Here is a 26,412-nt window from a genome sequence, read left to right as displayed (position 1 = left end):
TAAATGGAAATCACTGTTTAGTAGATATATCCCAAATAAAAACGTGCATGCATTTAATTATGCATTTTTTCCATTGGGGTAAATCTAAAAACAGTTTGCAAAACCTGCAGATCTCTTGTCTGCAGCCTTTACAAACCCTCCCCTTCTAACCCCGCCCAGACTTTCTGTAACTGTCCAATCACAGACTTCCCAATGTAGCTCAATGAGAAGTCTTTGCAAGGCAGATGCTCGGGGCAATTGCTGCCTCTTGAGTTTAGCTTCACTGAGATAAACAAACCAGGAAGTAACAGGACCTGTTATCTGCTTGTAAGCCAGGTGGTGTAACCAGGTTAATTTATAATTGTGAAAAAACATGGCAAACGTAAACCTCTTGAATTAAAGGACCACTATAGAGCCAGGAAAACATACTCGTTTTCCTGGCACTATGGTGCCCTGAGGGTGCCCCCACCCTCAGGGACCCCTTCCCGCCGGGCTCTGGGGAGAGGAAAGGGGTTAAAACTTAACTTTCTCCAGCGCCGGGCGGGGAGCTCTCCTCCTCCGATCCTCCTCTTCTCCTCCCATTCGGCTGAATGCGCAAACACGGCAAGAGCTGCGCGTGCATTCAGCCGGTCTCATAGGAAGGCATTATCATTGCTTTCCTATGGATGCTTGCGTGCTCTCACTGTGATTTTCACAGTGAGAATCACGCAAGCGCCTCTAGCGGCTGTCAGTGAGAAGGCCACTAGAGGATTTGAGGGCTGGATTAACCCATTTATAAACATAGCAGTTTCTCTGAAACTGCTATGTTTATAAAAAAATGGGTTAACCCTAGCTGGACCTGGCACCCAGACCACTTCATTAAGCTGAAGTGGTCTGGGTGCCTATAGTGGTCCTTTAATATATTCTTTATTGCTCCCAACAGTTCATATATTGGAGGAAAAAGACAGGAAACTTGTGGGTGTAGCAATTTACAATTATAAAGGAAAAGCAATCCAAACCAAACAAGTGAGGGCTCATCTTATTTAGAGCCTTTTGATCTGGCTCTAAGTATGAACCAACCCTAACCAATATTGAGGGACAAGTGTTTTTACTCATATTTTGTTGAGCGCTGCACTCACACTTGGGGATTAGAGAGTGAATACATCCACTAAACATTAGGTTACAGTTTGGTGTAATTTATAAAAGTGTAAATTTTTATTGAAATCTGCATCTTTTCCAAAACAAAAACAATATAACACACTCTTCACACATAAAGCTTTTCAGTAAACTAAAGTGCTTTAGGGGTCTGGAGTGTCCTTTTAAATATACTTAATCAAGTTATGTTTAATCCTATTCTATTCTATCTCCCCTACAGCCAGTGTCCTCAGCTTCCCACTGGATTGGCTAACATTCCATATAGAATAATCAATATTGGGAATAAAATTCCAAATTTGGAATTATATAGAAATTACATGAACACAGCTCAGCCCCTAACAGCACTGAAATTGTATTGGTGATCTTGGAGTGTCCCTTTAACAGTCAGATCAGTTCATTATAGAGCAGGTTTCATCTAGATCACGTACAGAAAAAGCAATATAACTGGATGAGATTTATAACATCACACATGATCAACTGTTACTGTTATAGATACAGACCTTCATGTTAAAGGAAGCATGATTGCAGGAGTGAAGGTGTCCATAAAAGGTCTGCGCGCATACTCCCTGGAAAAAACAAAACAAACAAATAAGACATTCGCATTAAACAGGACCACAAGCAATGAGAACGTACAGCATGAAAGCATCTGAAACATATTTAAAGGCACGTGTATGATCATAAAGCATTTTATTTGAAAATGCATGAAAGCATGAAAATGCTTGTTCTTGGGTAGAGCATTGGCTTAAAAACAGAATACAAAGAGTTGTCGTTAATGGTAAATTTTCAAGCTGGACAGAGGTGGCAAGTGGTGTCCCTCAGGGGTCTGTTCTGGGACCCCTTCTATTTAACATTTTTATAAATGATCTTGAAGACAGCATTGAAAGTCATGTTTCAGTGTTTGCAGATGACACAAAACTTTGTAAAATAATACAATGTGAGCAAGATATTACTTTGCTGCAGAAGGATTTAGATAGACTGGAGGACTGGGCACTCAAATGGCAGATGAAATTTAATGTTGAAAAATGCAAAGTTATGCACTTCGGCGTAAAGAATACACAAGCAACGTATACCCTTAATGGAAGTGAATTAGGGATAACAACACACGAAAAGGACTTGGGAATTGTTATAGACAACAAACTATGCAACAATGTGCAATGTCAATCAGCAGTGGCCAAGGCCAGTAAGGTATTGTCATGCATGAAAAAGGGCATTCTTTCTCGGGACGAGAATATCATTTTGCCTCTCTATAAATCACTGGTAAGACCACATATTGAATATGCTGTGCAATTTTGGGCACCTGTTCTAAAGAAGGATATCATGGCACTAGAAAAAGTGCAGAGGCGGGCTACAAAATTAATAAAAGGAATGGAACATATCAGCTATGAAGAAAGGTTAACAAATTTAAACCTATTTAGTTTAGAAAAACGTCGCCTGAGAGGGGATATGATAACATTATACAAATATATTCGGGGCCAATACAAACCATTGTGTGGAAATCTATTCACAAACCGGACTTTACATAGGACACGAGGCCATGCGTTTAGACTGGAAGAAAGAAGATTTCGTCTAAGGCAAAGGAAAGGTTTTTTTACTGTAAGAACAATCAGGATGTGGAATTCTCTGCCTGAAGAAGTGGTTTTATCAGAGTCCATACAGATGTTCAAACAGCTACTAGATGCATACTTGCAAAGACAGAATATTCAAGGATATAATCTTTCAATGTAGGGTAATAACTGCTTGATTCAAGGATAAATCTGACTGCCATTCTGGGGTCAAGAAGGAATTTTTTGTCCTAGCTTGTTGCAAAATTGTGCTTCAAACTGGGGTTTTTTTTTTTTTTTGCCTTTTGGATCAACAGCAAAAAACAGGTGTGAGGAAGGCTGAACTTGATGGACGCAAGTCTCTTTTCAGCTATCTAACTATGTAACTATTTAAGCTGTAAATGTAAATATATTCCTTCCACCACTTGTACAATAAAAAGGTTGTATTTTAAAGTGACCCTCAAATTCTCCACTAACATACAAGAGTTGAATACATTTTTTATATTCTATATGTTCTTTCCATTCCCATGTTTTAATAGAGCATGTGAGTTTTTTTGTTTTGCATTTACAAGTAAGGTGTTTTAAGACCTCTGGGACCAGCCATATTGTGATTACATAAATAAAAGCTTACATGGCTTTTACTAAGGTAATTTTAACATTGCTTTACTAAGGCTGGTTAATACAAAAATAATAAATAAAAACAAACAAACTTACAAAATACAGCAAACAAAATGAAAATGAAAATTTTCCCACGCTGTGTAATATGACTCATAACTCTCTGATTGGTTACGTAATCCACCAATCAGAGAGTTATGAGTCAAATTACACAGCGTGGGTTTGGGGACCCCTAGTCACCTGGGGGGGATGGGACATTTTTTTAGGGCCCCCACCCGCCGCTCAAGGGTGGGGGCCGGGGGAGAGGACAATTGGTCCCCCATTGGTATTTAGGGCCCCCACCCGCCGCTCAGGGGTGGGGGGCCAAGGGGAGGATATTAGGTCCTCCACATTAATTTACTGTAGGGCCCCCACCCACCGCTCAGGGGTGGGGGCCAGGGGGGAGGACATTAGGTCCCCCCTTATTTTACTGTAGGGCCCCCACCCACCGCTCAGGGGTGGGGGCCAGGGGGAGGACATTAGGTCCCCCCTTAATAGTATTTAGGGCCCCCACCCACCGCTCAGGGGTGGGGGCAAGGGGGGAGGATATTAGGTCCCCCTCCCTTATTTTACTGTAGGGCCCCCACCCACCGCTCAGGGGTGGGGACAAGGGGGGAGGACATTAGGTCCCCCCCTTATTTTACTGTAGGGCCCCCACCCACCGCTCAGGGGTGGGGGCCAAGGGGGAGGACATTAGGTCCCCCCTTATTAGTATTTAGGGCCCCTACCCACCGCTCAGGGGTGGGGGCCAGGGGGGAGGATATTAGGTCCCCCTCCCTTATTTTACTGTAGGGCCCGCACCCACTGCTCAGGGGTGGGGGACAGGGGGGAGGACATTAGGTCCCACCTTATTTTAAAGTAGGGCCCCCACCCACCGCTCAGGGGTGGGGGCCAAGGGGGAGGACATTAGGTCCCCCTTATTAGTATTTAGGGCCCCCACCCACCGCTCAGGGGTGGGGGCCAGGGGGGAGGATATTAGGTCCCCCTCCCTTATTTTACTGTAGGGCCCCCACCCACTGCTCAGGGGTGGGGGCCAGGGGGGAGGACATTAGGTCCCACCTTATTTTAAAGTAGGGCCCCCACCCACCGCTCAGGGGTGGGGGCCAGGGGGGAGGACATTAGCTCCCCCCTTATTTTACTGTAGGGCCCCCACCCACCGCTCAGGGGTGGGGGCCAGGGGGGAGAACATTAGGTCCCCCCCCTTATTAGTATTTAGGGCCCCCACCCACCGCTCAGGGGTGGGGGCCGGGAGGGAGGACAATAGGTCCCCCCCATCATTTTACTTAAGGGCCCCCACCCGCTGGGGAGGGGCTTTTTTTTTTTTTAAACAGTGAGCAGCCACAGGCTGCTCACTGTTTAATAGACATGCCCCTACTCGCGGTATAGCGAGTAGGGGCATCATTTACTAATACTAAGTAATCTTTACTTAGTATTAGTAAATTTGGCTGAAAGACCAATTTAGGTCTTTCATCCTTTTAGTAGATAGGGAGTTATCTACTTATTAATTCCTGTGATAACACTGACTGGCCAAGTAACTTACATTTTATATGAATGTATGTTACTTGATTGTTGTAAGTGTTGCAAATGCTTACAGGTGAATCCTGGCTATGTTTGTATACTTTTTATTTAAAATTGTATACAATGTAACATCGCTTCGGAACTTCGTCACTTTGGCACTTCAGCACTTCGACACTTCGGAAATTCTGTAATTTCGGAACTTCGGGACCTCGGCAATTCAGCAATTCGGACATTCGGAAGTACCCGAATGTCCGAATTGCCCGAAATTCATCCAAATTTATATTTGGACCGAAACGAATTGCACATGTCTATTATTGAAACAGCCTGATCTCAGCGTTAAGAGACCTGGGTGATCTGTTATTTAACGTTGAGTTATCACTTGACTGCAAATAAAAATAATGTTTTCATTTAGCTGGCCATGCTGTTTCACAGTGTGGATTATTTTAAACTTCTGCCATTTAATATTTATGTAGGACAAGATGAACTACACTAGATAGGTGTCTAAGAAGTACGGTAAAATATCACAATTTGTTTCACTGTAAAATAATTTATAAATGGACCAGTGTTTTTATTTTTCACTGGATGGTTTTTTATGTAAGTGAACCTTTTCAGATCACGATAGGTCCCCTTTATGTTATTGAGATATATACAAAGAGAATTGTACTCAAGTTGGTGCCACATGGTCAAGATGGCAAATTTAGCACGGATATTCACAAGAAGGGGGCAGGCAATCAAGGCATGTAGAATTTACTAAACTTTATTTGTTCATCGAAACAACAACTAATGTTTCAGCTCAACACAAGCCTTAATTACGTCTTATAAAGGCTTGTGTTGAGCTGATATGTTGCTTGTCTAAGATATATGAATTAAGTTCCCTTACTTCCACAAACCTCGAGTGCCTATCCCACACCTTTAGGTATAAGCAAGAATTTCCCAAGAAGTTAAGTTCTCTCACTGAACAGCTTAAATGAAAAATTTAAACCCTATAACATCATCTAAATTTGCTAGTGCAGTCAGCTGCGGTATGTGCCTTTTTACGGGTCTTGTGAAAGAACTTCCAGGAATAACAACACACAAGAAGGATTTGGGAATTGTTATAGACAACAAACTAGGCAACAATCAGCAGTGGCTAAGGCCAGTAAGGTATTGCCATGTATAAAAAACGACATTACTTCTCAACATGATAATATAACTTTACCTCTATGTAAATCACTGATTATTATTATTATTATTATTATTACTATTATGATATTTATAGAGCACCGTCAAATTTTGCAGCGCTTTACAATAGGTGGACGAACAGACATGTAGTTGTAACCAGACAAGTTGGACACACAGGAACAGAGGGGTTGAGGGCCCTGCTCAATTAGCTTACATGATAGAGGGAGTGGGGTAAAATGACACAAAAGGTAAGTGACAGTTGCAGAAGAGGAATCAGTTGGGAGCTATTAAGAGTTTAATTGATACGCTTTTTTGAAGAAGTGGGTTTTTAATGATTTTTTGAAGGAGTGGAGACTGGGTGAGCATCTAACGGAGGAGGGAAGTGAGTTCCACAGGAATGGTGCAGCCCTCAAGAAGTCTTGAAGGCGAGCATCAGAGGTGGGAGTACAGACAGAAGATAGACGTAAGTCTTCAGAAGATCGTAAGGGCCTAGACGGGACATACTTGTGTATAAGGGAGGATAGATAGGTGGGAGCAGCATTAGGTAGACATTTGAAAGCAAGAACTAGAATTTTAAATTGAGCTCTATATTTTATAGGAAGCCAACAGCTCTATATTTTATAGGAAGACTGACAGAAGGGTGAGGCATGGGAGGTGCGGGCGGACAGGAAGATGAGCCTCGCCGCTGCATTCATTATGGACTGTAACGGTGCAAGTTGGAAGCACGTAAGACCACTGAGAAGCGGATTACAGTAGTCAAGGCGAGAAAGGACAGTGGAATGGACCAACACCTTAGTCGCATCTGGCGTTAAGTAGGGGAGGATGTTTTTTGAGATGGAAATTACAGGATTTGGCGATAGATTGAACATGAGGCTTGAAGGAGAGGTCTGATCAGAACACATCATGAATATGCTGTGAAATTTTGGGCACCTATTCTAAAGAAGTATATTAAGGCACTAGAAAAAGTGCAGACGCAGCTTACAAAATTAATAAAAGGAATGAAACATTTTAGCTATGAAGAAAGGTTAACAAATTTAAACCTCTTTAGTTTAGAAAAGCAGCGCCTCAGAGGGGATATGATAACCATATACAAATATATCCAGGGGCCAACACAAACCATTGTCTGGAAATATATTCACAAACAGGTCTATACATAGGACACAAAGTCATGTGTTTAAACTGGAAGAAAGAAGATTTAGTCTTAGGCAAAGGAAAGGTTTTTTTTTTTGTTTTTTTTACCGTAATAACAATACGTATGCAGAATTCTCAGCCTGAAGAACTGGCTTTATCAGAGTCTGTACAGATGTTTAACCCCTTAAGGACACATGACACATGTGACATGTCATGATTCCCTTTTATTCCAGAAGTTTGGTCCTTAAGGGGTTAAACAACTAGATGCATACATGCAAAAACATAATATTTAATTATAGATTTTTTCAATTGTAGGGAAATAGCTTCCAGATCCAAAGATAAATCTGACTGCCATTCTGGGGCCAACAAGCAATTTTTCCTAGTTTGTTGCAAAATTGGAAGTGCTTCAATTTTTTTTTTTTTGCCTTCTTTTGAATCAATAGCAAAAACAGATGTGAGGCAGGCTGAACTTGATGGACACATGTCTCTTTTCAGCCTATGTAGCTATGTAACTTTTTTTTTTTTTTTTTAATTCTGTATTTTTCATGTGCATGATATCATATAACATAACGACCTGTAGCGCCACAACAGCGAGCACAGGCTTTCAATTGCATATATTGTCATGGCGAGAATGTTAAGCACAATTTTATTTTTTTTTAAAGACAAAATTGAAACGATATGCTATGCTGAGAAGAGCAAAATTTAAACACGCTGGTGTAAAACGAACTGCTGAATATGCCGTACAAAAGAGTGTTCCATACATTTAGTGCAGTATGTAGGTGAGCTAAAAGTTATTAAGAATAGTATAACAGTGCTAGGTCACGAGAGGAACATGAGAGAGTCAAGATATGCTATCAACAGTGATAAAAAAGGTTTAAAACAGTCGACTATTTTGGGGTGATGTGTCTAAGTTGTTTACAATTATATTGGCTCAGCACAAGAGGCCGTATGCTTACTATCCCTATTAACCGTACAGAGGTGACTTTAACTGGCGGGTTGGGTCCTGTGATAACCGTGTCGAGAGCCAGTAAAAATACAAGTATGCTTGTGGTTAGTGCTAGTGGCTAGTGCTAAGCTGGGCTGCTAAGCAAACGAGCTTCGGTCGGATAAATGAGAACTGACAAATGATAAGTGTGAGTCCCAACATGTAGATATGTGGGGCTTATAGTCCTGAGGGGGGCACGGGTACCTCGCTCAGGAGCATGTGGCACTATCAGCCGATGCCCCGGCTTGGTAGGTCCGTACCTTCCCTGGGGGTCATCTGTCGCTGCTCTCGCTGCCTCGCTGTGTTGAGTCCCGCATGTCAATTTTGGATAAGGACATCCAGGCCGTCACTGAAGACCGTATTGGTAAGGAGGGAGATCTTCCCTTGAGCTTGTACCAGGATGAGAGTCCTGTCGCTGTAGGCCCGGCGGCCCCTTGTCATCGGCTGCTTTCCAGACTTGGGCCTCATGCCCGAGATCCATCCCATCAATGCTGCGCCGCGGTGTCTTAGCTGCGGAATTCCTCTCTTGCCCCTGAGCCTTGGGAGAGCTGGCGCTCGTATGCCACGAGCCTGGGAACCGTCTTGGTCCAGGGTCGGCCCTTTCGGGGTGGTGCGGGGAGTGCGATCGAGTCTTTTGTGTGATTGCCTTGCCTCTCTCCGCATGTGTGGCCCGCGCCTCTGGGGTGTACCCCTTCTTGCTCTCAGCTCGGGAGGGCCTGCGATGTGGGGATTTAATATGAGGGTCTTGATGTGGCCCTGAGGAGGACTCCCATGTATTCGTCCGCCATTTGCTCTTACCCGCGTGGGTGGTGATTGGCAGGGTGCTGCAGACTGTAAGCGTGCAGCTATGTAACTTTTAATAGATTTGCTGTGGTAAGTTTTTCAACACTTCTATAGCAGCTCATTCAGCACCCTATTCTATGATGTGCAGGCATAGTCCTATCAGTATGGGAAGTGTTCAGATCACAGAAAATAATGTGGAGCAAATTGCTTTATAGCATATCATTGTTGTCAATATTAAAAATCTAATTTTCAATCATATTATGATATAAAAAAATACCTCTACTCTATTTCTTTTAAATTCATACAAAGGGATACAAAATAGAGCGTTGATCTTATATAGAGCAAGATCCACGTAGATGTGAAACAGTTAAAATAGACTATTTCATTCTCTGAGTCAAAAGAAGCAAATATATTTTTTTGCGTCTTTATAACTCCCAGGTGCTGTACAATCACCATAGAAAAAGATGAAAACCAGTGCCATCTGGTCAGAGTAAAGAAAGCTTCCTATATTTATGTCAATGGGACTTGAAAATATCTCCGATAATCACTTTAGAGAATAGATTAAATTTCAGATTCATGGCTGCTAAACCTATTCCTATGTTATTAATATCTCTGCTATCAAAGCGGAAAAAAAAACATCTGAATGTCTGAACAGAAATGTTTGTGAATTTTATTTATTTTACTTTACAGAAAGATAAGCGAGTAGATTTTCCTGGTTAGAAATATGCCAGGTAATTTATACAGCATACTATTTACTAATCTCTCAATGGCTTCTGGGACATTTGCTTTCAAAGTTCCACAGGAGACCACATCAAATCTAAGTAACTGGTCTAACTCTTGAATAAATCTTCTACGAACAAAGGGAGAGTCTAAAAAATCATTTCCTTTCCCTTTGGATCCTTTACTTTCAAGATAAAAGTAAATGCGCTCTCTGTACTACAGACACTTGAAATTTTATCATTCAAACTACAATAGTCATTTCACCATGGGCAAGGTTTGTGAATAGGCAAGTGATGCCCTGTTTGTCACCTTGGTAAATCCCAGGGATTCTGTTCCTGCCAGGTGTGGTTTCATAGCAATTTTGCAGACTATTTTTTCTTCTAGATAATAAACTCACTTTATCTTAAAGCATCCCGGGAATAATAAACAAAGATTGACCTGGGCCCGTAAGTTTGTGTGGGGGGTATTATTTTGTTTCTACAAATAAAAGTTTTCTTATAGAGTGGAGGAAATATTTTGTCAGTGCTTTCCGGTAATTGCTCCCCATATTTTATTTTTCATTTCGACTGTAACAGATAATATTTGAATTTATATTAATGGATATTTATATACAAAATTAAAGGGACACCCCAGGCACCAATACAATGTTAATGCAATTGATAGGTTTGGCATATCGAAGGTTGATAGGTTTGGCCTGTGCACTTTAATTAGAAAAATAATAAATTTATTTTTTTGTGTCACGCATTTGGTATTTTCATACATTGTATTACAATTTGACACGGTTATATATGTTTTGATATGTATTTTAAAGTTTTGATGTAATGTCACATAGCCAACATACAATATTGTATATTTCATTGAACCAGGAAAGAGGCTGGTGTTACGTTTTGATGGTTAGTGGCAGCCATTTTAGCAATAGCAACAGAGTTGGAAACCAGACAGAAATTTGTCACTAAGTAATGGCCAGTTGGTACCATAGAGACTAATGTGAGTTGTTAGCCGCTGCTTAGCACCTGACTTTCAATAACGGTAGAACAGTGGCTCCCTGTTGCTGCTTGTGAAATTCTGCAGTGACTAAACAGTAGCTACTTGCAAGCGGTTCCTAGCCGGTAAAAATTTGCAGCAAGAAAGGAAGCATGCCCTAACTGGTGTATTCTGTGATGAGTGAATGAAGGTGGTTTGGTAAAATGGCAGCCATATTTAACATTTTACTGTTATACTAAAATAAAATAATTTTGTTTATTAAATGTACATTTGCTAACCAAATCGATCAAAATGTGCTATATCCTGCAGAACATGGTATGTACCTCCATTCTTGGAATTGTGGGATACTGCTACATCATCCATTTTGGTGGTCTTCATAAGAGAGAAGAATTTGCACAAAATGATATCTTCTAATTTACACATTTGCTGGTATTTTCTGCACATTATGAGGTTTATTCACTAAACCTCAAAATGTAGGAAAATGAAAACCAACATGCAATATTTTATTTTTTATATCAGCTATTTTTGCCATCATTTAACAATTTTACAATTCCAATTTCGGCTCACTACAATTTGGTATTTGGCGAACAAACCCTAGGTGTATTCCTACTTATATATAACGACTTTATCCAGTAATAGGTACATCAAGTAAAAACAGCACCCTAACAAGCTAACACATAAAAAAAAAAAAAACCCTATTACTGGATAATTGTTGAAAGAGGTCCCTGAGGAAGTCCTGTTTTGTATAAGGACGAAACGCGTAGGACCAATACCTTTTATCTATATTTGTTTTTATTATTTAATTTCATTTTGTACACCCTCTTAAAATCCTTGTAAGTGAATAAATTGCCTTTGGAGTATTCCGTTTTGGTTGCTGTTTCCTTGGAATCTTTGGCTGACCTGGATCCCATATTGGCTATCACTGGAGGAGGGAAAATCAAAAAGACAAAAAAAACCCATTTCCATCAAGGGGAGACACCCATAACACGCTTAATTTTTCTGGAATATGTGAGTGCATATTAACCACTGAAAGTTTTAAATAGTTTTGTAGCAATATTTGCACTATGTTTTGTCCTTCTTTATAGGTATACTAGCAGATACCCAAAATAGCCCATCAATTACACAGTTCTGTTATACGGTTATCAGCTGGGAGATAACCCTGGGAAGCAGTGTACCTATCAGCTAAGTTTTTTATTATATATTTTTTTCATGGGTGTCCGTGTGCTTGTTATCTGTTATATATAACGACCCATTGTCCACTTTAAACTTCACCAACTTTAAATTCTCCAATTAAAATGTGTTTTAAACTCTGGCCCAAATTCAGAAATGTGGTTATATCATAGTTTTCACTTAAATGAATACCTTTTTGATCAACTTTTCCTTATAAAATTTGTGCAATTACTTCAGCCAAGAATGTTTCTGAATTTGTTTCTTGTAATATTTATGTATTTCGATAATACTAATAGAATAAGCATGTTGGGTACAGTCTCCTTCATTTGTAAGTAGAGTAAAATGATGTAAATTGGTGCCATCATAGTAAGCCTATACAGACTAGAATGTTATCATACATGCTCATACTGTATCAATCTATTTTAAAAATCAGGGTTATGGAAAACTGATAGAATGAATAAAAACTGTAAAGGCCAACAACCAGCCTAACGTCAATGGAAGTTATTAGTTCTAGGCAATACTCTTATTACTCACATATATTAAAATAAGCTCTGCTCCACATTTGGATGTATTCGGAGATTTATCTCGGATCTTTGGAGAGGAATATCATCCATTGCAGATATAATTTGATATCATGATAAGCTACTGGGCCTTTTAAATCCAGACACATTATGTGTGGTTCTGCTATGATTCTAAATTATATACTGTAAGCTTGTTTGAGAAGGGCCTTTTTTACTTTTAAATATCCCCTTTCTGTAATTGTAAAGCACTGCGGAATATGATGGCACTATATAAACGCTAATAATAATAATAATAATACAAATAAACGATATGTAGAACCTTTTAATGCACTCGCTAGTGTACTAGAAACATACGTAACTAGTTGCCCAATGGGTGGGGATAATGGGTGCCTTTGTAACTCTCAGTTACATCATATATATGTTAAATGTTTCACATAGCTACTTTATGTACTTATATATCTCATTAAAATTAACTAAATGTTTTGCATTGTCTTTTCATGTCATCCATAATCTGAAATAATCATCAAAAAATGAAAATAAAATACAAAAATACACAAGCAATGTATTTTTCTCAATTATATAGCGATGAAACATAGAAACATAGAATGTGACGGCAGAAAAGAACCATTCGGCCCATCTAGTCTGCCTAATATTTCAAAATACTTTTAATTAGTCCCTGGCCTTATCTTAAGTCTAGGATAGCCATATGCCTATCCCACACATGCTTAAACTCTCTCACTGTGTTAACCTCTACTACTTCAGCTGGAAGGCTATTCCATGCATCCACTACCCTCTCAGTAAAGTAATACTTCCTGCCAAAACACACACAAGGAGGAAAAATTAAAAACAAAAACAAAAGCAAAACATAAACACAAGGAGGACAAATTCAAAGAAACAAACAAGCAAAACAAACTAAGGAAATTATGAAGCTTACCATATGCACTCAACCTACTCCCCAACACAAAGCCACAATACAGCCTCTCCCACACACAGCCTACTCCACCCACACAGAACCCAACCTGCTTGGCAATGACTACATAGTCAAATGTGTATAGATTTTCAATACTAAAGCACCACTCTTCCACTAATGTTTCATTTACAGCATCTCAAAACCTTTGTTCTATTCTGATACATTTCACAGACAGAACTCAATATATCACAGTCTCACTTAATAATTGTTAGCAGAGCCCCCAGCCATTTAAACATGCTTCCCTTGTAGTCTTTTTGAAATGTTGGTAGGGTATGCTGTCAAAACCTATAATCCATGCCCAGAGAGCACCAGCTAATGAGAAAGATTCAAATGCATTAAACACAAGCTGGAATATCCAAATGACATATTGAATGTCAATTATGTTATTGTACATAACACACAAAAACATGAAGGTACAAACGCACACAAACAATAATCTGCTTCGCCTGTGGAATAAACTAACAAAGATTAAATTAAATAAAAAGTCAGATTTTATGTTGGATGATATTTACGTGCCTCTGATGTGTCCTTAACCCCGCAGGAATCATTTTAACTATTCTCTATGTTGGTCAAAGGATAATAATTATCATCACCATAGTTACGAGATGGAAAATAAACGTTAATCAATAGTGACAGCAGCAAGATTTGGTTGTTTGTTATCTTAAACAGTATAAACAATTTGCGTGTGTTTTAACACAGCAAGCATGGTGTGCTGTGTGTTATAAAACAGAGCATGAAAAATGAAAAAGCAAAAATTATAATAATACGTAACAAGACCTACAGCACAGCAATTAATTTGCAGACATCTCTAGAGTATACGTGGACTTCGAAAATCTATAGATGAAAAACAATACTTTTAGAAATAACTTTTCTTTTTACAAAAACAGGTGGAGAAATTTGGTGCCCTGTAAAAAACATGAGCTTCCTCATTATTCCATATCGAACCCCACTAAAATGCAAAGATAAATAATAACTCTTGATTAAACTATGATTTATGCATAAAGAACGCACCATTCTCCCAACTTAAGGTGCGGATAGGGGGTTGTCCCAGCCCCATACCATGAAGCCAGACAGTTACTAGAAGTTAGCACCTGTTTTGTAACTCTTCTGCAAATGCAGTATTTTTTAAAAAAGAAATTGTATTACACACTTTGATATACAGTGAATACTATATTAATGAGTCCCAGAGCACACATGGCCTTCACTAGAGAAAACTGTAGCAAACTGAAAATAGAATTGTTAAATTAAGACTAAAATATTCAAGTTCGAACATAGCGCAGTTGGAGAGCTTCTCCAAATCAGCTATCTATGCATTAAATTCACATTTTAATTTGCTACAATTTGGAGTAACTCTGACAAAAAAAAGTGTTTTATATAATATTATATATAAAGTTCCACACTGCAATTTTAGACATTCAGTGCCCCTTCCAGGATTGGGTTCTGAATCTGCCCCTGCCCAACTTGACAATCATCTATAAATACAGAGCTTAGTATATACACTGGGTTTTGGAGGGGCCTGTTTGCCAGCCTTTTGCCCCAGGATTATGGCACATATGCTAAAACTTTGTTTCCTCCCAGTAAAAAGGCTTGTTCGTGCCTTTTTTATTATGTGGTTCGGTAAATGGAACTTACCGAACAAACTACCGAACACCCGGACCACACACAAGTGGAGTGTGCAGCCAATTTGCCTCCCAGGCTGGTGGTTAACCGCAAGCTAATTGATGAATGGCTGGGTGTTCGCCGTTCGTATAGTTGAACACGTGGGGGCGGCCATCTTGTTTAGTCGATCGTGGTCAGCAATGTTCGTGCATTCGAACTGCATTTGAGCTATGTGAACTAGACCAGCCGCACAGCCTAAATCCCTAGAACTATTTTAGGCATGAAAGCCATGCTTGCGGTCGGTCAAATATGACTTCCATGAATTTCCTGAACCCCTGCTCTGATCTTGGTGATTTTTGGATATGTTGTTCACCCAGATCAGGGCTATCCAGGAATGTATAATTTATACATTATACATTATAATTCATGGGGATATGTGGTGTTTTGAGGTGTTTTCTGTGTTTTGTGAAAAATGGTTTGTGTGCATTATCTGGGAGTGTCTAAATGTACAAGACTGTCCTAATTGTTTTTTGTAACTTTGTATCCTGTGTTCCACAAGGTCCACGTGGGTGGTAATCTTGTGGGAAAACCTGTAAATAAGAGACAATAAACCCTCAGACTGCTGAGTAACTGTTTTACCCTAGAGCCTTGTCTCATTCATGTGTGGGGGAAAAGGCTGCATCTACACTAGGGATTGCTATATGCTGTATACTCCCCTGGCTATAATCACTAAGCTCTTTTAAGAGCTTGTTCCTGCTTTGCTCTCTGAAGGAAGAGAGGTTCACCCACTGGAGCCTGGAGCCTTGTCATAGGTCCAGCGTAGGTAGGAGACGGCGATACCCCAACCAAGCTGCGGCGGTTCGTGGGGCCTGCAGTGCTTATGGTATCAAGTGGAGTGTATGGTGCCCTCGGGAAGCACTAGGAGCATCCATCAACAGAGGTACCCAGTCGGGGTTATAATAACCTTTCGAGACTTTGACATAATAAATCTCTAAAATGTATGAGTTAATCACACTTAACTAACAACCCCTCCAAAAACTGTAGCGCCTGGAAAAGCTATGAGAAAATTTGATGTATTCGTTACTGTATCTATTCAGTTATGTTGGTGTAAAAAACCTTCTAAACAAGTTGAAAAACTCCCATAAAGAAACCTAGAAGTAGCGATTTGGAATGCTATTCATTAGATAGACCAATCAACTTACCAGTGCAGTTTGGATACATCTACACGAGCAATCCTATGCCTATCTTCATAACTGTTGTCACTTTTTACTGTCCAGTTGCTCCTTGCTAAAATGCCTGTCACTACTCTAGCAAGCAGTAGCTGCTTAACGTCTGCCAATTTTACAAGTAACGACAGGGAGTTACCGGCAGCTGCAACTAAAAAGCGATTCACTAACATCTTCCATTATTCTCTACGCAAGGAATTTGTTCCAACCCTGTCACTATTTTGAAATCCTGCTGCTGCTAAGTCTCCAAATTGACTAATTTAAAATGTGTTTGCAATTGCAATGTTGGTAAAGTAGTGATGGTGGATTCTCAGTTTTCTATTGATGAGCAAGAGCTGGTTATGCTTTAAAATATGGTCACTTCTTTGAAGGCTATACGCCAAGAAAATGATGACAGAGCTGTACATTTGCGTTACTTTCCAATACCACAGTCAAACTAGAAAATCGTATTGATCTTTTAAAACGAATACAAGACTAAATCTTTTTCTTGCTCACTGTTTTTTTCTTTTTCTTTATGTCAACTAATAAATCGCACCATTAATATTTAAATACAATTACATTATAGGCCAGTGTGGGTACATATCGTATGTTTCAGAATTTGTTTATTTAAATACTTAAAAATAAATAAAAATGAGACCACAATGGCTCTATTCAATAAAGCTCATTTCTTGTCTAAAACGTGAAGAGTATTACAACATAAAATCAGTCGACAACAAAGAACACAAAGACCATTAGCAGTTCTACAGTGTGCACGTGAGAGCCAAATTGGTTTAGATGTGTTCTCTCTGTGGGAGCTCGCATGACCTACATGTTATCTTACCTAAACAGTAACAAAAAAAGCTTTGCTTTTTATCAATTCTTTCAGAACCTCACTGATGGAAAACCTGGATTTTTCATAAAGCCGCAGAATTAAAAAAGCATAGATAATTCAAAGAAAATTCACGATAGAGAGACCCATTTCCTGGTAAACACTGTGGTCAGGTTCTATAAAACATTATTTGTAATGGACAAAGTCAACATGATCATTTAGATGTATGTTGGGATATAGAGTGCTCAACACTATGTATAATTCAGTAGTAATCATACTTTACTGTCTAATCCTATGGAATAACATGACCTTATTGAAATAGAAATGTTTTCTAAAGCATTTCGATTCTAGTTCTCAAGGGTTCAGTCTAAATAGGAGCATATTACTTTTTAGTAATATTTTAGTAATTATAGACTCCATTTTTAAAAAATTAATAATTAGAGTAATAAGGGTAAGAGTAGGGAAAAAAGAAAATGGGTTCTTAACGTATTACACATGTAGGTTACGGGGGCTGCTTTGGCCAATGACAAAAGTCTTCAGGTTAGTCTATAGGGGTCTTAAGTAAAACAATAACTGCCCAGCTGCCATCTAAAACCATATTTTAGCAGCATATGTTAAACATGTTTTTAACCCCTCTCACATTTATTATATCAGCGCTCCACTACACATATTTTTCTATATGTTAAACATATCAGTAAACTATAACTGCAAACCGCATTAGGAAAAATAACATAATATTAAGAGAAATATTAGAGAGAAAGAGACGTAACATACATCTGGTGCCCTAACACATCTTTCAAAAGGCAAGATGGATATCTGCAGATTCATCCCAATGATACCTGTTTAACTAACAGAGTGCTAGCAGAATGTTGTGGTTAAAGGAGTTCATTTGAAAAAATACTGGATTTACATCTCATCTGCATGTACAATAATACATTTACATTGGCTGCTACTTAGAGTAGCTAGTGAGGAGTATCGCTGCCAAACGAAATACGGAGGGCACCGAGCAATACCCAGGAGATCATGCATCACCTGAATTAAACTTTACTTATCACCATTGCCTAGGTACATCGATACTAGTGTTTTATTATTTCTATGCCCTACACTAAATGGTCACATGGAGACCGCTAATACTAAAGGTGTCTGTACATAATTCCAGAGAGAACGATTCTGTCCTGGTTTTTAAGCATCATTATTATGAATGACTACATATTTGGAATATAACTTCCAGATGCTGCTGCTCCCCGTAAATAAATTACATTGAAAGATGTTTTTAATGGTGTATTAAACTACATATTAGCTTTCTTGATATCACTAAAGTAGATTAAAGGTACTATTCAAGGAAAAAAAAAAATCTTTATATATCCCAATAACTTTTTTAGGTGGATCCATCATAGCTCTTTAATGTTAAAAAATGTATGTGCTTAATTAGACCCATTTAAATTTGCAATCAAGCCTAATGATCCCTGTTTAGATATGATCTTCCACCTGGGCACGAATCATTTGTGGCTACAAGAGATGCTTATGAAGTATGAATTATATTGTTTATGCCCTCTGGGTAAAATCGTACATTAAAAAAAAAAATGTATCCGAAGTTAAAATATTTATTGATGGAAAAGAGAGGAGGAAAAAAAAGCTACCTGCAAAGTCATATCTAAGTCATAGCTCGAAAGCTAACGTTTCTTCTGGCTATATGACAAGAGAAATCATTAGGGAAATTATTCATGTTTATTAAACCAGCTTAAAAGCCTGTTCTGTAGTGTTTGGGAAACCATGACTTTAATTTTACAGATTAGATGTTCAGTCGGGAAGGTCTATAACATTAGTGTTTGTTCGTGGGGGTTGCTATGATTAATCATGATCATCAATCATATAAACAGTCAAGAGCAAAGTTAGGCATTCAGAAAGGCATTGAAGGGTAAAAAATTAAAATTTAGGAAAAAGGCCAAGCATTTGTCATAAAAGAATAAGAAACAACATTTTATATAATCAACAAGATTAGGAGATTGGCCTCTAACTTGGGGATCCTGGGCAGGATTAGCCGTCTTTGGAATCATTATGAGGATTATAAAAATAGTATATGTTTAGCATGAGATTATCGTTAGTTTTAATAAAACGCTAAACAATAGGCTATAAATTAGATGAAACAAGTGAAATGAATGCTATCGGGTCATCAGCCTTTCTCCATATACATGCTGCCAAATAGGTAACCCTCAGCTAGGAGCATGGGCACACTCAACTAAAGACACCATCATTACACCTGGCTGCACTTTAATATTGTGATGATGTCAGGCAATGTCACCTGGCATAGGATTGGATTAATTAGTCGGAAAAGCATGTTCTCTTAAAGGAGAGTTATTAGGCTGGTGAGATAGCTCAGTAAAATCTGTTCAGCCCTTGGGTTGCAGGTTCGATTCCCGGCAGGGTTGACTCCGATTTCATGTACCTTTCCTGGTTAAATACTTTGTTATTATTATTATTTATAAGGCAGAACATAGGTGGAGAGTGGTTGGAGACTAGATAATGCTTAAGGTCAACAAAAATAAGGATGAAAAGAGCACTGCCGAAATAATCATACTATCTGAAAAAATATAACCTAGAAATGGACCTACAATATAAAGAAGAATACACATATATGTGCATTGCCATACATTGTAGACAGAAAAGTCACATATGGGTACAGATCGCTACCTGTATTCATATTCATGGTATTATATAGGTGGAATATGTCTTGCAGGTCGTAAAATTAGATCAACCCTTTCACTACCAACTACTTTTAAATGAGAAAAAACATTGGAATAACATTTATTGATGGCATACACATAGAATAAAACTGCAGGTTAAATAAGGGTGAGTGAGGTTTCATAAAGTAAATTTAATGGTGAAAAAAAATGTTTATACTCGATTCTGGCAGTGATGGGGTTAGTCTGTTAAGGTGGGTCAGGCTTGACTTGCTATAAAATTATATTTTAAGAAATCTAAATTAAAGACATATAAGGAAGCTAAGAACGATAGAGCAAGGGAGAAGTAATAATTTTCTTATAAATGCCTTATAAGAAAATATGCAAATGGCTAGTATAGTGCTAGTAGGTTGTAGGTGCCTTCCCTGATCCTGCGTTAAACAGTTTTTTTTTTGGTTTTTTTTTTATCAAATCACTGGAAAACAGTTTGACCCAGTTTGACACAGGACTAGGAAACTATAGCCTAATAGTACCATAACCACAACAACAAACTGTAGTGATTATGGTACATAGACTGCTCCTTTAACATAAATTTATTAATGAAAAGTAGATTTCTCCTAGGGCACAGGAAAGAAAGGTTTCACTACTATAAGAACAGAAAAAGACAATTTAAAAAAAAAATGTAGTTTATTGGACTGCAAGAAATGCACCGCAGGCCGCAAATGTACTATTTAGAGTTGATTTATCCACTTTTATTTTTCAAAACATATTTGAAACCTGTGATGGACAAGACTTTTTTTGTCAACCTATAACTATGTAATTATATATGCTGCTATGTAACTAGGCTCTCTTATTATAAAAAAAAATAAGCCCAAGTGCAGAACGGGAGTATGATTAACCGTTAAGTAAGAGCACAGTGAACTGAATGGTTCTGTCAAGAACATGATATATGGCCTGTGCTGATTTGGTAAAAGCTTCTTCTATATATGAACTCCCATGAATTGATCTCCTAAACAGGTTTCTGTTTAATTTATCATTTGCAGTCCAAAAGTTGGTCAGTGTTGCATAAAATCTGGTTAAAATGCTACATGTTTGGCTGCATTTCAGAGAACAGTAACTAATGTGCATTTTTCACAACACGCCGTTCCTCCTGGGAACAATTTGTAATGGAAATTTGCCCTTTATAGGGAAGTGGCCCGCATTAGTGATTGAGAACATTAGCTGTGATCTAAGTTTGCAGTCCATTCAAAGTTGACCTGCCAATGGAGTCATTTAAAAGACACAGGGTAATGCTGAGAGCCATCGGGGTACAGGTCATTCTATGCTAATAATGCAGAAATGGTTGTATATAGGAGCTTAGAAAAACCTATGGGAGTTCAAACATAGAAATATAGAATGTGACGGCAGATAAGAACCATTCGGCCCATCTAGTCTGCCCAATATTTCAAAATACTTTCATTACTCCCTGGCCTTATCTTATAGTTAGGATAGCCTTATCTATTTTTTTTTTTTTTTATAAAAATAAAAAACTAAGAATTACTTGAAAACCATAATTAGATCATTCAAAAGCTCCGTGGAAGATCAAACAATGCTAACATATCACCTCTGTGACCACACACAGTGGTTTAATTTGTGTTCCCATTACTCACTAGCAGGTCTAATAAATTGTATTTCCTTGCAGTGACTTTTTTATTTTTAATTAAAAAACAGATTTCGTGCATTATTCTTCATGCTCAGATCACTACAAACCCTTCAGATTTACACTTTAATTCTGTTTAATTAAAGGAGGGATTAATTTAATGTCATCAATTTTTTTATTTCTTCTACAAAGCAATAAATCTATCCATGTTAACACAGCACACACCCCTCCAGCACTCAGATCAATATGAAATGAAATAGGATTAAAATGTAACTTTGCATAGCAATGGTGTTTTTGTAGCAAATGCTCTATTTTATAGTACTGCTACGGTGTTCTGCTTAAAACGTTTTCCTCATTACTCTACAGGACACATCGGTTGTTTTGACAGATTGAATAAGTCTTGAATTCTTATTGCAAGACTAGTAAGGGGAGGTGTCACTCCTCTCTTTCTCTGGATCACACCTCTGTTACAATACCAATATATAACGTTATATAACAGGTGAAAAAGAGGGCATCTCAAAGTATACAGAAGTGACCTAGTATTACAAAAAAACAAAACTATGCCACTATTCTAAGATGAAATATTTTAAGCTAATGGCTTCTTGGGCAATATAATTGCAATATACAGTGGCGTAAATACTGCGGTCGGAGGGGTTGCAGCTGCGACTGGGCCCATCATTCTAGGGGGCCTGGCTGCCCTGCGCACCCCTGCGCCCGGGTACCCGCCGTCATCTTTTGCGGCCCCGGCCTGCGTGGCAAACCGTTGGGGCCGCCGTCCAATGATTCTATCGGATGGACCATGCTGTTAGGGCCACATGATGGAGATGGATTGTCAGGGAGCCCGGTCAGCGCTGCAGTGCTTTAACAGCGCGACCGGACCCCCTGTGATGAGATCACACACTGGGAGGAAGTGACTGCCCCAGTCACTCCTCCCAGCATACACAGAGCCCACGCAGGAGGAAGCAGAGGAGGGAGTCAGAGTGGGAACCCATCAACCTGAGCAACCACTGGACCCCAGGGAAAGTCACCCTCCTGCACCTAAAAGGTAGGAAACAGGAGGGTGACTTAAACATTGTGTGCGTCTGTCTGTTTGTTTGTATGTATGTGTCTTTGTATGTATGTGTCTGTATGTGTCTGTATGTGTCTGTATGTGTCTGTATGTGTCTGTCTGTATCTGTCTGTATGTATGTATGTGTGCCTGTCTGTTTGTATGTATGTATGTGCGTGTGCCTGTCTGTGTGTGTGTGTCCATCTGTCTGTATGTATGTGTGCCTGTCGGTCTGTATGTATACGTTCCTGTCTGTCTGTATGTATGCGTCCATGTCTGTTTGTATGTATGTGTCTTGTGTGTGTGTCTGTATGTATGTATGTATGTGTGCCTGTCTGTGTGTGTGTCCGTCTGTATGTATGTGTCTGTGTGTGTGTCTGTATGTGTCTATGTATGTATGTGTGTCTGTCTGTATATGTGTGTGTCTGTCGGGGGGAGTGAGTGGGGGGAGTGAGTGGGGGAAGTGGGGGGGCGGGGCATAGATTAGTTCCGCATCTGGGCCCCATGGATTGTGTGTACGCCACTGGCAATATATACTGCATTATACAAACAAAAGCAGAACTGTTACATAAGATATATGAGATTTATGTACCACTATCAATACCAAATGTTAGATATGGTTTTTTTTTTTTGGTTTTTTTTAATACTATATCGGATTGCTATTTTAATTTACATCACCAGAACATACCACATAAATTAAATAGCACCTTGATTTTGTGGTGCATACATGTGGTGCACATGTATGGCACCACAAAATCAGAATGAGCATATATGAGCTCACTCAGACATTCTAAGCATTAAAGGGCAATGATGAAATTATAGGATTTGAAAACTTAATTTCTGATTAATACTACAATAAAGTGTAGGTACAATGTATGCACTATATTTTAAGATTATTTGGAAGTAGTCGAACTAGAGTCACCTTTCCCAATATGTTTCATTTGTGATATAAAGGTATAGACTCAATGCAGAGAAATAGTTCTATGAGAATACTTCATTTTATTTTCTCAGACTGGTGTTGAGCAATGCCATTTGTAGACTAGTGTTCTGGGAGAGATAAATGACTTTACGGAGGTTACTTGCTTCCCAACAAAAGAGTAAAGGTTTGTTTGAATAAAATGGTGCTATGAACTTCTAAAACTGTTTTCCAGAACTAAAGAACACTAGGACTAATTCAGAGCCCATTCTAAGAAAGTGCATGAGATAAACTACATGTCAAACCTATTTCTACAGGGGGGAATCAAAAACAAATTGGGAAGTGATTGGTAACCTTGGCACCTCATTTTATTAAAACATAACTTTAGGATGCCTGAACATCATTCAATAACACACTTAATAAACATCTGGAATATTAGCCATCGTTGCACAGAGGTTTTACAGAAGTAGGAAAAGGTATGAGTGTGTAGGTCACAATGATGTCAGCCTCTGCTAAGTTTTATGAATCCATGATTGTTTATGGCAGTGTGAATGAGCTATCACACCAACGCAGTGTTGAATTAATTGCAGGGTAGTTCACAAGCCTTCTTTAACGAACATTCTCATTAAACTTCTGTTCACCTAGAGAGGTCACAATTACTCGGGGTGCTAATTTCACTAGTCTTTACTTTAGATTTGTTAAACGTGATTGCCAGCTATCATCCACCTAATGTATGTGGTGGTTAAGTGTTTTAATTACTTTAATTAGTATCCTATGGACAGCTTGGGATGAGATTGTGCAGTCAGCATTTCCAAATAACAGGAATTGCTCAAAGACTTTACCTCTAATGCACAACCAGAATAATTGTTATTCGGGTGCAGTATCTAAAAGGGACCTAGGGTCGGTGCTCAATCTCAGCTACAGTGTCACTGTGATTTGCTGCTGCTCTTTGACTTTCCTGCTGACTGATGGTTCCCAGAGTGTCTAGCGAGCGATATTGGACTCTGAGATGATTGATGGGATTTATCTATTTAATCTCATTGCATACATTATCATTTTAAATATAAAATAAGCATTTTCTTTCTTCCAATTCTTAAATGAAATACACTCTGTTAGAAGAACTCTGTCTCTGCCATTTATAAATGTGAATCTTGTATTGCTGTTCTTTAAGGTTATAATGTGCAGATGACTTGATAGAACCACATGGTGCCGATAGAATATCACACCATTAGATGCAAACAAATGTCATATCACTGAAAATATTACTGATAGTTTGTTCAAATTAAATAAACAAATATATTTGACTACTTGGAGAAATATGAGTAACTGGACTAAATCAAATCTAGGGTGGATTTGTGTGTGTGTGTTTCAGGGAGTATGTGTGTAGGAGTATGAATCTGTGTGTTTTGTGTATATTAAGTGTGTATTGTGTATATTTGCCTATCAATATGCATCTGTGTATTTATGTGACATTATGTACGTATGCATATGTCTGTGAGTATGTATCTGTACATATGTGTGTGCAAATGTCTGATGTATATCTGTGTGTGCAGATGTATGAGTGTATGTACCTCTGGTTACCTGACTCTAGTAAATCAACAAGGGGCGCTTGTTGTGATGCGTATGTTACATAATAAGGAGTTGGGGAACCCATCTGGAAGGTGATTTAAGTTTTGGAAGAACTTTTATTGTTTTATATACTTCCTGAACTGTTAATGGCTTTGTCAGATTGGAGGCCTGAGAGCTCATGTCCAAGAATATTTCGACTTCTGAAGTTGTAGGTTGTGTCTGTGTGTTCTTGATGCCTAGAGATGAGTAATATTAAGCCATTTCGTTGACAGTATCCTTGGGATTGACGAATTTAGTTCCAGATTGTGAATGTAAGTGTGACAAACTCCCTTTTTCCTGTGAGTTTGCCACAAGTTCTTGGAGGGGCCTGCTTGCCAGCCTCCTACCCTGTGACTATGGCCCCTGTGTTAAAATACTGTTTTGTGCCTCTGGGACTTCTAACAGGTACCATTTGAACTGTCGAACTCCCGAAGTCAGTCGAACACATGGTGGCGGCCATCTTGTTTAGTCAAACGCATCCAGCAGTATTTGGTCGTCGAGTGCATGGAACTCAAAACGGACACTCAACGGCACGAACACCGCTAAAACTTTACCTTTCATGGATGTTCGGCTAATCGAACGGGAGTCCAACGGCTTTCGGTAAGAAGATGCCCCAGAACAAGAGAAATACACTGACTATATCCACGAACGGCTTTGTTCGGTAATTCAAACGTTATTTCAAATCTTCGAAGTAGACCGGCCAAAATGGGACTTGCATAGAATTCCTGAACCACCGAACTGATCTGGGTGATTTTTGGATATGTTGGTCACCCAGATCAGGGCTATCATGAAAAATTCATAATATCATAAAAATTGTAAGGTTTTTTTTTATGTTTTTGGGGTACTTTTGGGGTTTTGTAAAATATGTGGGCTCTCATAGAGGGTAAAGAGCTAAGGAGGTGCATATGGGGCAGGATCTTACGAGGTAATTGGTTCTATCCTAGCTTCAGTCAGGTTGTGGAGGGCCTCGGCATCTACTCAGCACATGTCTAGTCTGATGTATGTTTAGTGGACATGGGAAAAATATGAGAAGTCCCTTCCATCCAGGTGTACTGCTCTCCAGCAATCATACAGTGCCTGTTATTGATGGCGCACAGAGAGTTTGACACTTAGAGCTATGGTTTTGGGCTGGGGATTTCTGTTATTTGGATAACTCATGTCTACTTCCATGTCTAGAATGCAGTTAAAGTCCCAACAGATAAAATGTTGACCAGCCTTTACCGAGTCCTCTTTTTTGAGATACTTCATGAGAAAATTAATTTGGTTGTTTTGAAAAGTTTTGTTAACTATTTCTTTGCCGCTGGAGGTTTCAGTAAAGAAGGTAAAGCAAATATTCGCCTCCTGTCTTTAATACAATTTAGATTATTCCCTCACCGAGGCTAGAATAATCACTAATTCACAATGAGCTAAAATACATCGGAAACATCCCAAGTGAGAACCAACCTTTCTGCAAGCTTTTATGCTTTTATCTGCTATCAGATTGTGTTTGGAAGAAACGTTGGCAAGTAAGGCCCCGGAGAGTTAAAGAAGGAGGAATGTTTTTTTTTTTTTTTTCATCTACTTCTACATTTTGTATTAGTATACAAAAATAAGTAAATCTTAAAGTACTTTGTTAAGATCATCTGTCTCTTACGAA

The 26,412-nt window shown here is 38.8% G+C and overlaps 1 protein-coding gene across 1 annotated transcript in view; it reads right to left on the bottom strand.

Moving 5' to 3' along the window:
- SPAG16 (sperm associated antigen 16) overlaps positions 1–26,412 on the bottom strand; it is a 969,244-nt gene that overhangs the window by 345,229 nt on the left and 597,603 nt on the right. Inside the window, exon 14 of the mRNA XM_063429964.1 lies at positions 1,614–1,679. Coding sequence (XP_063286034.1) covers positions 1,614–1,679 — 66 coding nt within the window. The remainder of the gene's footprint in view (positions 1–1,613; positions 1,680–26,412) is intronic.

Source organism: Pelobates fuscus, chromosome 8 (assembly GCF_036172605.1).
Source record: "Pelobates fuscus isolate aPelFus1 chromosome 8, aPelFus1.pri, whole genome shotgun sequence".
Lineage (NCBI taxonomy): Eukaryota > Metazoa > Chordata > Amphibia > Anura > Pelobatidae > Pelobates > Pelobates fuscus.
Note: the sequence above shows the minus strand (reverse complement) of the source record. Positions and strands in the feature narration are given on the sequence as shown.